At 32.9% G+C, this 16787-nt stretch overlaps 2 protein-coding genes across 2 annotated transcripts; both read right to left on the reverse strand.

The window, feature by feature from the left end:
• Positions 1-30: 30 nt before the first annotated feature.
• On the reverse strand, positions 31-7534 carry LOC114170641 (WD repeat-containing protein 13). The gene is made up of 12 exons (XM_028056164.1): positions 7072-7534; positions 6326-6441; positions 5625-5694; positions 4624-4771; positions 4389-4526; positions 3938-4077; positions 2754-2801; positions 1787-1897; positions 1511-1692; positions 1287-1408; positions 766-842; positions 31-513 (listed from the first exon to the last, which is right to left on the reverse strand). The coding sequence occupies exons 1-12, from the start codon at positions 7309-7311 to the stop codon at positions 376-378; spliced, it is 1530 nt and encodes a 509-aa protein (XP_027911965.1). The 5' UTR covers positions 7312-7534; the 3' UTR covers positions 31-375.
• A 1287-nt stretch (positions 7535-8821) lies between these two features.
• LOC114169713 (protein CHROMATIN REMODELING 35-like) lies at positions 8822-16534 on the reverse strand. The gene is made up of 7 exons (XM_028054980.1): positions 16422-16534; positions 16154-16341; positions 14639-15135; positions 12866-13066; positions 12043-12207; positions 9669-11395; positions 8822-9060 (listed from the first exon to the last, which is right to left on the reverse strand). The coding sequence occupies exons 2-7, from the start codon at positions 16212-16214 to the stop codon at positions 9057-9059; spliced, it is 2655 nt and encodes an 884-aa protein (XP_027910781.1). The 5' UTR covers positions 16215-16341; positions 16422-16534; the 3' UTR covers positions 8822-9056.
• Between the last annotated feature and the right edge of the window lie 253 nt (positions 16535-16787).

Below are 16787 nucleotides of genomic sequence, written 5' to 3' on the forward strand. Positions count from 1 at the left end.
TGAGTTCATGAACAATCACTTAAATTGAAATGCAAAGTCAGACAAAAAAGTGCTTTATTCTTTGCTTAATTGTATAAAATGACATTTAGCGAACAAAGTCAACAAAATGTATTGGTCATAAATCTCATACAAAATCCCTAATCATGTCTCTAAGAATACAACTTTCTTCCTCACAAAACACTACACCTTTTTAATATAATACCTTTCGTTTCCAGTGAGGCTGTGGGTGAGATTAATTGATTTACTTCATGGATACAAAGTACATTGCAGTAAGAATTGAAAAAATAAAAAAATAATAGCACAAAAATACAGAAGAGAACAGGTGAGAGCCAAAGATGAAAGAGACCTTAGCAAATAAAAGGCTTTATTAAACTTCTACTGGTGTTGTGTATGATGTTTGTTTTGATTTGTTCTTTCTCTCTTCCACACAATTACTACGCCGAAAAAATCAGATGAAGCCAATAAATTTTCTCCATGGTTCCAGGCAATACCCAGCACAGGAAACCCATGACCCTGCATTGCATTACAAAAAAATTATGTATTTTGAGCTTTATTATATATAGCATTCATACCCACTAACAAGTCACATTAGTTTAAGAAAACCAGACTCAATTCCCTCAATTTCGGTTTGGAGATCAAAAAACATGATTGGAAGAGAAAAATCAAATAAAGATGACCAATAGTAATCAGATTCTCTATCGGATATCAGTCATCAGTTTTTGTAAAAAAAAAAATGAAAACACCTTCGATGAAAGAAAGACTAACCTGTAGCTTGTTCACACATGTATTTTTGGGTCGAGTTAAATCATAAAAGTAGACATTTGAGTCCTCACTTCCAGCAACTTCACATGACAAGGATAAAATAATGTAAGAAAGACATTCATTGTAATGTTTCTTAAGTTAATGTATTTAAGAAAAACTCAGTTTGCAGCATATCAGTCTCTGTTTCCATTGAAGTCTCAATGCAAGCATTATTTACATCTCGTTTGGGTAAACATTTTTGCAAGTTAAAATACATCAAATTTCTCCTGAAAGTTAAATCACAAGTTAATTGATTTTAACCTGTGAAATAAACTTAATTTCTTTTCTTTTCTAATAAATGCTCATGGAGAAGTTGACAAATTCAAGCAGAGTACATAATCCTTGACTTAATTTCTAGTTTTACGCAGGCAGAGTTGGGTTATTTAAAAAAAAAAAAACAGATTATTATTTAAAAAGTCCTTCTTCAAGAGACAGGTGAGGGAGGAAAGAAGAAAAAGAAGTACGCATGAATGATGTCAACATACCAATGAATTCTCCTTTTTCAAGGGATAGAAGAGGACAGAAAGAAGCTCGAAATTTGTGTACACGTGGAGCTAATTTTAGCGAGCATCGAAGAGTTAAATAGCCATTTATCTCCAAAGCCACACTACAATACAATACAGTACACCAATGTAAGTGCTCCATAGAAAAACGAGTTCAAAAACAGAGAACTGAATGCAATCGGGGTAATTGAAAACTTTTTCTGAACCTGAAGAAAGACAGGTTTCCATCCTGGGTACATGACAACAACACAGGTCCGCGAGCGAGTAGAGAGAAACTCCTATACTGCACTGTGGTAACAGGAGATTTGTGCTTGCTATTACTTCGATAACGATGTGAGCGAGATAATACACCTGTGTGAGAGTTCATATTTACTGAGTATATACATCCCTGCACATACAATCCAGAACCTAAAGAAAATGAGATCAACCTAACAATTAGGATATACAAAACAAAATACATGTGCATATATAGAGCAGCTCACCTGTGCATCTCCACAAAATAAGAGAAGTCCTGTATGGTCATGGTCCAAAGAGGTAACTCCACTGTCAAATAGTGATTTATTAATTACCCTTCCGGTACTAAAATTGAACACCTGATACATCATATCATTTTTAAGAAAAATAATAAATTACCGTAAAAGGAAATGTATGTAAAAAATGACAACATCACAGCGGAGGATTTTTTTTTGGGGGGGAGGAGGAGTAAAAAGTACATATAGTAACTAAGCCACATATATTTAATAGTAGGAATATATATCAAATCATAAATGAAAAATATGTGTTTGATGAATTGAAGTGACTGTCATTGCCTTATTCTTATTCCAGTGTCTGAATAATAAACAAACATTAAATGACTCAATCATATATGATCTATGAGCCTCCTTGAATATTGGGAGTGGAAAGGAACTGATGGGAAAGGAATAATGCTCCCTATTTAGGAGGTTGAAATTTTGTGGAAGGGAAAGTGTCTGAGCCGTTCCCTCGTAACAAAGGGATAATGAGGGGTTACTTTTATATAAAAAATACTTGACATTTACTACTTTACCTTCATAAATTGAGTAACTTAATAAAAGGGTTATATTTAAATTTGGCACCGCACCACTTCTAAACCACAAAACCTTCCTATTTCTTCCCTCATTAATACCAAAACACAGAAAGGTAACTCTATTCCCTATTCATGTTACTCCATTCTCTGTGAAACATTCAAGCATAATAATAGCACCCAACAACACAAACAGTTCTAGATACTTTACAAACAAAGAACACAATCCTTCTTCAATAACATTTAAGATCTGAGCGATCCCACCACATCAAAGTCATTTCAGGTTTACCAAGCAAGAACAGAAATAACTAAGATTAATACACTGCAATAGAAAAGATTCAGCAAAGGTGTCAAACATGATACTTCCTTCTCTAAAATAACAAAATGGAAACAATTAATATATTTACATTGATTTCTTTGTTTGCATTTCCAACTGAAAGGAAGTTATTATTTACCTGCACCAAATACAGAAAAAATACAGGCTTCAGTAGCAACCAAGAATGGAATCAAAAGAAAAAAAATTATTTACCGATATAAAAGATCCAAATCCACATGCATAATGATATAGGAAACCACATCTTTGGAAAAATTGGACAAGTTGCAAAGAATATTTATGTTTCAGTAGATTAGAGGAAGAAGGAAATCTGAAGCAAATTGTTGTAATTTACCCATTCTTTCCTAACTGACAAACTTCCCTCCTCCCATGCTCACCCTCTATCTTAGAAAAAAAACAAATTTTGATTCTTTGCTAGAATTTTGGTGTTGTCCATCTACTGTACCTTCAAAATACACTTATTTTTATATTTTAAAATATAAAAAAATTTATATATTAAATTAATATATTTTAAAGGTACACGAAAGGTACAACATCAAAGATCCGGTGGAGAATCTAAACTCGGGAAAAACATTCAATTTCACTAGATGTGCCAAAAATGGAAAAATTCTACATGCTAAATGCACAGCCTCCTTCGCTCACTATTTTATGCTTCAGAGCATAGTTTTATTTGTTGCAGTCTCAAGCATCACCAATCCAAAATAAAACCAATGTGTAAGGAGGAAGTCTTAAATTCTTTCACATGGACCACAGAGAAAAGTAGTGGTCCACCTCATCATTTTCTCTTTTCGAAAACAGATTTGGTCAACAAAAAAAAAAGATGAGAGAGAGAAAAAACTACAAATAAATCCAAGATCAAGATCACAATGAATGTCCGAGTCCTTGTGCAAACTATGAGATATTCTATTCCACCCATCTTCAATCTACAAAAGTCAATTTATCACTTCCCTTATTGTAAAGAATGGCTATTAGAACTTCTAGAAAAATATATAGACATAACAGTGACAATGTAGTAAATTGAATACACAAAACAAGAAATAAAAGGCAGAGAAGGCTACTTTTCATACAAACATGAAATTTACCATGAAATTACCAGAATATCTAAAGTTTTCAAATCTAAGACGAAGGTTTTTTGTTGAACTATGAAAGAAGGCAATGGTATCCTTTGAAGAGATGGGAAGGCTAGCATTCTTAACAAAAGAAACAAGAAACCCTTATACATACACACACACACACACAACACACAATTATACTTACAGGGTGAAAACGGATACACAATTGTGGACATACTCCATATATCACCCGTATGCAAATACCTTTCGCTATCTCCCATACTCTCACAGTCTTATCCCATGAAGACGATGCAATGTATTGATTATTTGACGTAAAATCAAAATCTGAAAATAAACAAGCATATGAGGTCACGTAATAAACTAGGGAGCATTACAATTTAGGGAATTTTGGAATATAATAATTCCACATTAGCAATAAGTGACATATTCAGTAAGAATAATTAGTTAAAGGCTGCAGTTTTTCTGAAATCTGGCTAATTTGATCTACAATTGGAAAAAAATGCAGGCCAAGGTTTATTGATCCATAATGCCCCAATTAAAAATAATACAGTAGGTAATATTTGCTTGGCGTACTTGATCGTATATGTCATGCAGCATTAAATATAGACCAAGTAAACAAAGACATTTTATCCGACCTGTGACATCTTTGGAATGCCCTTCTAATTGTTTTATGACTGAAGGATTCTCTGATACATTGCAGACAGTCAAGGTTCCATCAGCTGCCCCATAAGCAAGTAAATCAGAACTCATGTGCCCAAACTTCAACACCGAAACTACACATAAAGATTTTCAGAATTATTCCACCATGAAAACCAAGCAAAACAGAGACTGGTACTGGGGTAAAAAAAGACAAATTTAGATTGGACTTACCAGAGGCTTTGCTCTTGTCAAAGATACAATGCATTCCAACAAAAGAATAAGCAGACTCAGCCCCACGTTGTCTAGGATGATCAGAATCACTTACACTTGACCCAAAACTCGATCTAAGATTATGTACTGGATTTGCATTTTGCAGATCCTACAATTTTGATAAATGACACGGAAAAAAAAAGTAAACAATAATGAAATTTAAACTAATACTCACAGCATATGAGCTAAACAGTACTAACCTACTTCAATTTCAAAAAAATTAAACAAAGCTCCAATTATCATGGCCTAACATAACCACATATCCCTTAACAGTACAGACGCATAAAGTATATCTATTTCATTAGTGTAGTCCTATGTGATATATAAACCAATAAGTTAGTCTATGTAAATTTCCCCCAATCCAGGAAGCTTAGGTATATTTACTCTGACTAACAGGAACTTCTATAATTGTATTTTCAGCAACAAGAAGCATTGAGCAAAACATACTAATATCAAGAAAGTGACAGTCAAATCTACCCAACAACTTATAGGGTTGGTTCAGAGCCAATAATCAATGAAGAATATAGTGTATCATCTATGAGCAACTTTAACAGCTTTATGACAAATAAAAAGTTATCTAGCATTTTTCTAATGTATCTAATTTGGTTTCTGAATGCTTTCTTTAGCTCTTTTACAAACTTTTCCATCCTAAAAGAATGGAAAAAAATAACTAAATAAACGTAGGAATCCCACTTGACCAGGTGCCACATCAAAGCATAATAAGCACTTCCTGGACAACAGCACTACCAGTTCAAATAAATGGCTGGTTATCCTATCAGTTATTATGGTACACTCTGATATACTTAAATTAAAAAGTATAAATCCCATTAACAGAATATGTCTATCTGTTTAAAATTTTAATGGATATGGCATTTTTCTACCCAATTAAGAGTTAGGAGTTAAAGACAAAAGGTATGTGCAATACAGGTATATTGCTACAAAATCTACAGCACATAACTTACCCTCCCAGAACCCAAGCTGTCCACCTCAGACCAACGGGAGTGTGGACCAGGAGATGGAAAAAATCGGCCACTGATGCATCAACCAGTAAATTATCCTGATGTCAGAATTGTATGGAAACATAAATTTAAACTAGTACCGTGAATGAGAAAGCTGCATTGACATAAAATGTGGTTATAATTACAAACAGAAACTCAAATTGAAGAATTAACCACAAAGAAGTGCATGGAATTCACATTAAAATAAGAAAGGAAAGCAATTGATGCGAAAAATCGTATAGAAATTAAGATAATATTTATATAAGAGACAAAGTACAAGTGTTGGAAAATACGATATCATCCTAAATTAACCTAAAACATAACAGAGAAAAGAATAGTGAAGAAAATTAGATAGGCTAAAACCAGCTTGCAACACAACCAGTCATAAATCATAATCATCTTGTAAATATGTTTGAGCTTACATATGTAAAGAAAAAAAGTCATTTGAATGAATAACAATATCTGTCTTCCAGAATTTTCCATGCAGATCAAAGTTAATTTACTGTCCAACAACACATCCAGATCACTTTGAAGCTCCGTATCCAATCATGAGCATCTTTAATTCCTTATTTTATCCCCTTTTATCAACCATATCATGAAATTGTATGATACAAAATTAAGCATATATGCGCTATTAGTTCCAGTAAAAAAGAAAAAACAGCAACCTGTTTCCTGGAGTACTGTGCAGACTAGGAGCTCGCGAACTATCCCTTTCCCAGTTTCTAGGCCTACTTAGGTAATTCCGGTATGCCACATAAGTTTTTCCATTGCATCTCCAATCCTTCAACACAATCACGTGTCCATAAGCCACATAGTAACATCAACACAGCCACAGGAAATAACACTTTCACAAGTAGCAATAACAATAAGAAAGACGGAAGTCAGATCAGTTCCTTATGCACTTTTATACTATTCTCTCATCAGAATTGAAGTTTCACCTCAGCAATCTTTGTATTATAAGGTGCTTGCACTAAAGGGAAACATGGATTACCTGTGTAAAACTCCAATTCTGATGAACTGCACTTGGAACTGTATATATAAATACTGTCCAAATAATAATAATAATAAACCTAGCACTAGACTTAATTAAACATCGTTTATGACGATTGAGAACATTGTAATAACACGCAATTCAACAAGCTTATAATCCAAAAGTCAAAATGTATGCAGTCATAGGTCACACCAATGAAAGAAAAACTAAAAAAAAAAATTCATCACCGGAAAGAATACAAATCTATCACGATTGATCCGGTAAAAAGAAACAGAACTAGATGCATATACGAGAACGAGATCGACACGTGATTATAAAGAGAATTAAGCTACAAGCAGTTAAACAATCTCCATTTTCAGATTATGATGATAAAATTATCAGAAACGTTAGATAAGAGTGCGAGTTCGGCACGGAGCGTACTCTGCGGCCAATAAGTCCTGCCTCTGCCTTCCGAAGAAGGAGGATGCGGCGAATGCCGATGTACTCGGGATCTCTGTCGGCGGTGACTGGCTGAACCAAACAGCAGAACGACTCTGGATCTGAACTGTTGTCTTTGTTGTTTACGTCGTTGTTGTCGTTGTGGTTGTTGAGGACGTGGTGTTCGTTTTGTTGCGGTTCTGTTTTGCCGTCATTGACGGCGGCGCTGCCTTGCTCCGCCATGGTGTTCTATGGAGCGTTCATCGGAGAGCGGTGGCCGAACCCGATTCTCCGGCGAACTTTGCAACGGTTATTCTGTGAAGGTTCGTTTCTAATGCGAGAAATACATAGACAGCGAGAGACAGAAAGAGATCGAAATTAACTGGAGAACTTACCAACCGGTGACCGGTGGAACTTTCAGGGGAAAATTCAGAGAAAAATAAACTTAGATACTAACTAAAAATTGATTAAAAAACTGCTACTGCAAGAATGAAATACACATGTAATTTCTATTAAATTTTTAACACGAATACCTCTATTTTAAAAGAGAAAATTTTATTAGTTAAAGTACAATTTTATATACTACTTTTTATTTATATCAAATTTACGAAAATTAAATGAGAAGATCAAAATAATTAAATGATTTATGTTTTAGTAGGTACAATATAAAATCAAATTATATATACATTAAGTTGTTTATTTTAAAACTAAATAATTAAATAATTAAATTATGAATAAAATTACTTTTTATCCTTAATAAGTTTATTTGATTTTTCTTTCTTTATATCTATTCAATGCCATAAAAAAAGTAATAATTTTTTTGTATAAGAATAATTGATTATATGACTTAAATGAATTTCTAATCAATTACTTGTGAAATAAGATTACTGTGTTTCAAGAACCTACCTTAAACATATAATTGATTTTATATTTTTATATATAGTAATATTTCCTAAAAGTTTTGATTTATACGTCATTACTCAAAGTGATTATTTTTCGAGACAAACAAAATTTTAGGTTTAAGTAAATATGAGAGTCCTCATTTTGTTCAGATATTTAATTTTGTATTCGATTTTTAAAAAGTGCCTCAATTAGATCTTTTTCAGAAAAAAAGATATTCACCTCGTTAACTTTATTCATAATATTTATCACTAAATTTTAATATAAATATAAATATTTAATTTTATAAATTATTTTAAATATCAATACCGATATGAATATATTTTTTTTTTTAAAATAAACCTAATTAAAACATTTTTTTAAAAATTACGACTCGTTTGACATCTTTTAAAAAACGGATACCAGACTAACACATTTAAACTAAAGTAAATGTCATCCGATTAATTAAATCCAAAATCCTAAGCACATAATGGATCATATTATCATGTCATAATCAAATTAAAAAAAAATAAAAAAATCCCCTTTTGAACTTATAAAATTATGTTGAACTCATAATATCGTATACTTCTCAATAAAAGCGTTTCTTTTTTATGTATGCTGACTTTTGAAATCTTATATAATTATTAAAATTTCAAACATAATCAATTATATTTTATATTTGAATAAAATTGATCATATTTAAAAAATTTAATGTATTGTATGAATATTTGAAGAGCTTGCTGATGAAAGTCTAAAAATTAGATTTTGATAGTAATCTAACTTATTATATATTAATTTGCAAACAAAAATATATCTAAATAATGTGTAAGAACATGAACTAAAAAAATGACTTTAAAGAGGAAAAGCAACAACATAAATCAACAACAAATGAATAAAAGACGATGACATGCATCTTGGTTGAGATTGTTATATATAAGGGCATTAATATAAGCATAACTACAAACAAAATGCCTATGAAGTAAATCATTAAACTTTGTACATATGAAATTAGGTGTAAGACATTAAAATGAAGGAGAGAGGATTCTAGGGTTGCACAAGTCAAATTCTATGGATCTGTTATATAGATAAGCATGCTCTGGTTCACTTGATCACCTGCAAAACACACCAAAACTACATATGAATACCACTATAAACAAACCAGAATCACAAATTTCTCAGAGCAACCAGTAAAATTAAGTTCTCCAGATTGTTCTAAATATAGAAAGCAAAATCAGATTCTAACATAATCAATGACCAACATTTATTCTAAAAAGATAGGCTTCTATGAAATTATATTGTCCAAAATTTTTCTTTCTTGTCAGTAGATCTTAATTAGAATGTTCTAACATAATCAATGACCAATATTTGAATCGAGTTTCTCTACTAAGTTATTTGATGTTGTCCTCTTTTGAGTATTAAAAATACATTGATGTTGGTACTTTAACAAAAAATTAATATATTTTAAAACATCAAAATCACTGACTATCAATTTAATTTGAAGATACAGTAGAGGATCAACACAGAAGAATCCGATAGAGAATCCGAATTCCCAATATTTATTGTGAAAAGATAGGCTTCCACAAAACTATTTTGTTCAAAATATTTCTTTCTTGTGTGTAGATTCTAATTAAACATGCAGGAAAACCTTCAGATGAGTTATAATACAAACTAACAAGACAAGCATATTATGATAAGAAAAAAGGGTAAGAATGTTCATTAACCTTCTATATAAAGCTTTTACATTCTCCCCTAGCAGAGGACTTTCAAGAAATTCATCACCACACTCTTTCACCTCAACTGCCTCAACTTCAAAAGCTCGATCACCACAATATTCATTCCATTCAAACCACATTTTTGAAATTAACTCTTTCTTGAAACAAACATGGTGATCTTCCTCTTCTGGAGAATCAGCAGATACTAAACGATACACAAACACCTTCTTCTTCTGGCCAGGTCTGAATGCACGACCTATAGCTTGACGTGTAACTGATGGATTAAGATGAACGTCCAAGATAATTATGCGAGAGGCCCCAACCAGTGATATGCCCTCACCACAAGCCTTAATTGAGCCAAAGAAGACTTTGGCTTCACGAGAATTGTTGAATTTTTCCATGGACCATTCTCGGTGCTCAGAACTTGATTCTCCTGAGATTACAAAAATTTCTCTTCCAAGACTCCAACCTTTCCAGTTAATAGTCAACCTTTCTAAATATTTCAAGGGTAACAGATACTGACTGAAAACTAGAAGCTTTTCCCCTGCTGATTCACACAGATTTAGCATGTTGTAATAAAATTTTGACTTCACACCATCTCTGATATCCAGTTTATCTACCAAATCATCCACTACATGATCAGATATAGAATTTTCACCACAATTTTCTGCTAGTGGTTTCAGTCTAGGATGCAGATAGACGGCACTTCCTACAGAAGATATCTTGAACTTTCTTTTAGATTGCTTTTTTATTTTTGCTACTTCAGACTTCTGTCTAGGGCTAAGAGTGAGCATTACTGTAAAATCCACAAGACCAGGAAGCTCATCAAGAAAATCTCCTTTATAATAGTGAAGTACCTTGCTTGTCATCTCGCGCAAATCTTGTATAACAGCTATTTTCGTTTTAAAATCAGTGTCCTTCTGCAAAGTGTTTTCAACTAAATTAGAGAATCCTTTTATCCCTGGTACATGAACTCTACTTTGGATGCGCCTCACAATAGGTTTTGATGTTTCCATCTTCAAAAATTTTGGCCGAACAAGATCTAGAATGTTAAACACCTCCTTGACATGATTTTGATAAAGGGTTCCTGACAGTACAACTTTTCTAGGCGTCTCAACTTTTGCAAGAGACTGTACCATATCTGTGTTTTCATTCCTAGGATTGTGTCCCTCATCTAAAATAAGAATTGAAGGAATTTTCAGTAAAATATTTTGGCAAGATAATGATGTATCGTTCCCATTATCACAGACAATAGAGGAGAACTGTTTGTATCCTAAGAAAAGAATACTCTTCTTCTTCACCCATTGATTCAGCACTTCCAGTTGTTGACTTCTACTGTCTGCCTTCACTGTGTAGAAGTCATATAGAGGTATGTCCTCCACCTGCCATATTTGAAACTCCTTTTTCCATGTTGACAATATTCCCTTAGGAAGCACCACTAAGGGTCTTGCATTCGGATACTTGCCTAGAAAACTTTGCATAAAACTGATTATCATGAATGTTTTCCCAGATCCAGGAGCATGGGCTAAGATGCAGCCACCAGGATTGTCACCTGCAAGATTTCTAACAAGAAAATTGAATCCTTCAACTTGATGGGGCTTCATCTGTTTCATGTGTCTAGGGTGCGCTGGGATTTCAGTAACTATGAGATCATCTTTAACAACATTAACTCCAAATACATCTGTTTTCTTGGTATTCCATGAATCAGATGCATAAGTTCTTGTGCTCCGTTTAACCTTCAATAAATCATTAAGATAATTAAAAATCAATTTTGAACACTTCCTGTCCCGATCATAAGTAATCTACTAATCATAGATCTTAGTCCAGAACATATATCATGAGAATTATAGACTCTGCATTAAATTTATAAAGCAACTAATACCACATGATTCGAATAATGATCTACCTGCTATTGTATTGTCTTGGTTTAATAAAGAAGTTGGTAAGTCCTTAAAGAGAACTAAGATGGATCAAACAAAATAAACATTTTCCAGAAGGTGTGGAAAACAGTAAAACTATCACAAGAATATCATTAACACAAGTATAGAGAAATTTAACAATTCACTTGTCACATTGTTATTGTATAGTCTTGGTTAATAAAGAAGTTGGTAAGTCCTTAAAGAGAACTAAGATGGATAAAAAAAATAAATAAACATTTTCCAGGTGTGGAAAACAGCAAATTATCACAAGAATTTCATTAACACAAATATTGAGAAATTTAACAATTCACTTGTCACATTGTTAGGTCCAGCTCCGCCCAAACTTTCAACCTGAACATCTAATTTCAAACCATACTCTTGAGAACACAATTTTCACGCGTCCAATAATGTTTTCAATCATTATTTATAAACAAAAAAGCATGAATGCAGGAACTAACTCTAACCTTGTACTGAAACTCAAATATGGTTTCAATTCCTCGGCCAATTACCCCACAAACGCGACAAACATAACCAAGATCGTCTTTTAAGACAAAAGAATGATCACAATCATCATCATCATCGTCATCTTCTTCTTCTTCTTCATCTGAGTGAGGATCAACAGAAACATCCTAATGGAGATACATTTAAACCAGATCAATGACAAAGGACCTTTTAAAAATGCCATTTATGGGTAGTATTTGAAGTAAGAAATAATGTACACAAAGCTGAATTACTCTGACTTATGTGCAAGTAAATTTTCCTGAGCAGAAAAGAAAAACGTGCAATATTTACATGGTATATGCAATGTAGACAAGAAGTATAACATATAAAGGTTAACTGAGAGAGGAAAATAATCAAGACTAATAATGATAATTATATGCCGTAACACACTACACAGAAAATTACATTCAGTATGCGAAGTACTGTAGATCTAGATAATGCAAAACACAAACTTATCCAAGATCAGCTGTCAGAAATGTTAAGAATATTTTCAATGTACATCAGAAAAAATAATAATAGCCTATATGTACAATACTAACAACAATTGTCCACATAAATTAATGAATAATGTATTTAACAAGTAACAAACCCACCCAACCAGGCAACTATGCTATAAGAAAAAATGTGATGCCTTATCAACCCTCAAAACTAAATCATAGATATCATGGAAGCATTACAGACTAAATTACATGAAAAAATCATCCCAATGAATAGATAATAAACTAATTGCATAAGACAATTATTATATTATTATTGAAAAAAACATAACAAATTGAAGTATCATACTTTGGAACATTCTATTGCCATTGACATCTCCTTCCAAATATCTCCTAGACCGTCATCTTCAGTATCAAGCTCATCTTCTTCCTCTTCCTGTACACCAACATAAAAGCCTTTATTGTTCTGAGTGCTGTTAGGTCTATCCTCCATACTTGTCTCACTTATTAGATCTCTTTCTCCCGGATAAGGAATGACAGGTAGATACCCCTAAAATGCATTGTTACAAATAGATTAGTAAGGTATGTCAGTGACATAACTTGCACTAAAATGAACAACAAGAAAAGAAGAATACCCAGCAGCTTCTTGTAGAAGCAAACAAACAACAAAACCTTATCCCACTTAGTGAGAATCATCTTTTAAAAATACACATTTAAATCCAACTACAAAAAACTTACAGAGGAAGGTAACTAAAAGCAGATGTGGTGATTCAACTTTAAACAATTTACACAATATGCTCAGAGAAATAAATGGAAAAGCTCAAGCATCAAAACACCCGCTTTATCTTTCAACACTAGTGCATGCATAGCAAGAGTAAAGAAAAAAATATAAATGGCAAGCCATTTAGATACAATATAAATCTATATACATCCAATATTTTTATTGTTTTCATTTTCAACCTTATTACTTTCCCTGCTACCAAGAATATAGTAAAAGACCAACGTATAGGAAATTTCATATTGCATAAGAATATTCAAGTTTAGCAAGACAGCCATTGATTAAAAACTAATGTTTCATCTGGTAGAGAGGAATGAAATAGAGGGAATGAAAGAGAAAAGCAAAGAAGAGAAAGAAGTAAGGAATGAGTAGAAGGGGTTGCTTGCTTGGAATGAAATGAGTGGAAAGTAAGACTGTTTTATTTATCATAACTATGTTATTATTAATATTATAATTTTTAATTACTCATCATTATTATCACTATTAAAATAAAAAACAGCCTCATAATCAAATATGGAAATGTTTTTAACCATAGAAAACGCTAAAAGCCAACATAATGGATTATGTTAGACTTTCTTCTCTTTTCATAATGTTTTTGCATGGAAAGAAAAAAGCAATCGCCTCTCCTCAATATTTGTGGCTTCTTTTCTTTTATACTCACCCAAACCAACAACCTATTCTTTTTGTCTCTTACACTCCATCTACAGCACATCACCCTAACAAACTAGGTGGCGAAAAAATCACATTTATCTAAAACTTACCCAAGTTACTATTCGTAAGTGCTTATATTTTAGGAGGGATATGCTTCAAAATTTAACTTTAAAGTTGCAATACAATAGTTATTATTAATGTTGTAATTCATCAGAACCTTTGTACAAAGAAGGGATACTAATATGTTTCAACAAAACAAGCTAACTTGAGAATTTAATACAATGGTAATCACCTTGCTATAACTATAAATATGTGAGAAAAAGGGTATAAAAGCAAATGGTTCAATGGAGAAAACTTTAGCAACAGCTAGTAGAAACAATACATAAAATGCCAAAGAGCAAAATTACACACCAACTTAACATGTCAAAAAGTTAAAACATATGGAATATAAGGATGATGGATATGTAAAATGTACACGCGACTTAAGGCAGTAACTTTTTGAAGGAATCAAAATTAAAGAAAACTAATTCAAGAGTCAATGTTAATTTTACAAGAATCTTCTGCCTCAAAATGTCCCAAGAGATGCTACAGTTATGTCAAATCATTCCAAATAAAAGGTCATGCACATTAGCACTCATCATTTCAATGTTCATATTTTACATAATTACAAAAACAAGGAGAGAAAAGTCTTACAGTTATCTTCAATGCAGGGGACGGTGCAACTAGTTTCGGCAACACAACTTCCTGAAATGGGATCATAGATTTTTCAGCTCCACAATCTTCATCATCCGAATCAATAATCACAATTTGATCTCGCATCGCAGGGACATCCTTTCTGGTGTGTTTCTCCTCAAGATCTATGACATTTTGATGCATCGGAACAGTAACTAGTTGATTTTCCAACTTAGGAGTTTCTTCATGATGTTTCTTTACCGCTTCCACCCATTGATCCACCAGAATGGGATATTTAACAAAGTAAGGGCCCAATATTTGCATTTTTTGGGCTATAAGGTCCTCTATGTCCTTTGTGACACTTCCAAATTTTCCGCTCTCTAAACTATCCAGAACATCAGATATTGCAAATGGATTGTTGTAATCAACAACATTCGAAGTCTTTTCATGTGCTGAGTACGGCAGGCTATAACTTGAAATTTTCAGTCTTTTGTCTCCACCGGGATCAGGAGAAAATCCTGGTTTTAGAAATGAAACTATACTCAATGAAACAAACTACAAATATCCCTTCAAGTGTTACACATTGAATATTCTCCATAACCACACAATCCTATAAATACATGCATCATGAGGATTTGACATACATATTATGATTATGTTAACAAAAGCGAATATTCTCAGGACTTGTATACTTCAACCGGACTCATGGATGCCAGACAAAATCAAAGCAGTTCAACTCCAGCTAGCAACTAATCAAATCAAACCAAGCAAATTCAAAAATTGAAATGAAATGTTTGGATTGGAGTAACCATTTTTCATTTTTTTAGCAGGAAAGAAATGTGGACCATTGGATAACTCTATGGCCCAAGCCAAATGGTGCCCAACAACCAATCGAATTTCATTTCACATAATTCCCAACCCCACTCTCGTGCAATTTAGAACATAACAGATTGCGGATTGCCAAACTTTTGCTCACTTCTTAACTTCTCTACCTACACCAACACCCCCATTTCACAAAGAGTGACTCAAACATCATGACATTGTTTCTGCAAGCTAATACCACTAAATCCAAGCCAACCCATGAATGAATGTCCATGACCGACTGACACAACTCTTTGGCATCACCAGGAATAAACAAAAAGGGATGCAAATGCAACACTTTACCTTCTAAAAAAGGCTACAAATACAAAATACAAAGCTACAGTGCACCATCTACACAGGTGCAGAGCCCAAATGGTTTCAGTGATCTTTATAAACCACACATAAAGCAACACACACTCAAAAGCAAACGCCTTAAATCCTAAAGTCAGAAAAAAAAAAAAAAACAGATTGAATATTACAAATTAAACATCAAAGGACAAAACTTTTCACATGCAACATGCACATAATCCACACGAAACTATTAACTAAAGAGGGGAACACAAAATGGCTCTAAAAATACAAATAGTGCACCAGGATCAACATTAATGTCAAATTTAAAATTAAACCAGAATGTAAAACTAAACCAAAAGATTGAGAAGGAGATGATGAATTTACCCGTTGATCGGCGCCGTTTTGCAGTTGGCACTGGCACAACATCAACAACAAAAGATTCCATCAGGCAGCTATGGAAACTGCAAATTGAAGTAAGTTGAAAACTAAAAGGTATTGAATGTCACGGAAGCCGGAGAGCTGAGATGCTAGCAGCCAATTCCACCACCATCAACCATAACCACTTTTGCATTCTGAAAAGGCCGAAAACGACATGAGACTGCATAAAAACGACAAGACACTCGTAGCGGAAACGACGGAGAGAAAGAGTTACCTTTACAATCGCGTAAGAAGAAGGAGGAGAGGCCATTGGAAGTGAGACTGTGAGAAAGAAAAAGAAGAAGAGAAGAAGAATAGTTGAAAAAATCATGTGAGAGAGAAGAAGAGAAAAAAAATGCAAAGAGGTTTTAAAAATTGAAAAGGGGAAAGTGGTGCAGGGAATGGAAGATTAGCAAAAGATTGTGGAAAACAAAATATTAATTACAATTGTTTAATTCTATTAAAAAAATTATTGAATTTTACGTTAATAAAAATAAATATTTATTTTTTAATTTAGTTTACAGTCAGTTAATTTTTTGTGTGGATGTATTACGTTATTCATAAATAATTTATATATATCAGTACATATATGTTCGTGTTT

Source organism: Vigna unguiculata, chromosome 11, assembly GCF_004118075.2.
Source record: "Vigna unguiculata cultivar IT97K-499-35 chromosome 11, ASM411807v1, whole genome shotgun sequence".
Taxonomy (NCBI): Eukaryota; Viridiplantae; Streptophyta; class Magnoliopsida; order Fabales; family Fabaceae; genus Vigna; species Vigna unguiculata.

Coding starts and splice junctions, on each gene's coding strand:
- LOC114170641 (XM_028056164.1), bottom strand. CDS start 7,311: ATGGCGGAGCAAGGCAGCGCCGCCGTCAATGACGGCAAAACAGAACCG. Junction 4,078..4,388: donor GCATTCCAAAGATGTCACAG/GTCGGATAAAAT, acceptor GTTTATTTTCAG/ATTTTGATTTTACGTCAAAT. Junction 1,409..1,510: donor GGAAACCTGTCTTTCTTCAG/GTTCAGAAAAAG, acceptor ATTGTATTGTAG/TGTGGCTTTGGAGATAAATG.
- LOC114169713 (XM_028054980.1), bottom strand. CDS start 16,214: ATGGAATCTTTTGTTGTTGATGTTGTGCCAGTGCCAACTGCAAAACGG. Junction 15,136..16,153: donor AAAACGGCGCCGATCAACGG/GTAAATTCATCA, acceptor TTCTAAAACCAG/GATTTTCTCCTGATCCCGGT. Junction 13,067..14,638: donor CCCCTGCATTGAAGATAACT/GTAAGACTTTTC, acceptor AATGCATTTTAG/GGGTATCTACCTGTCATTCC.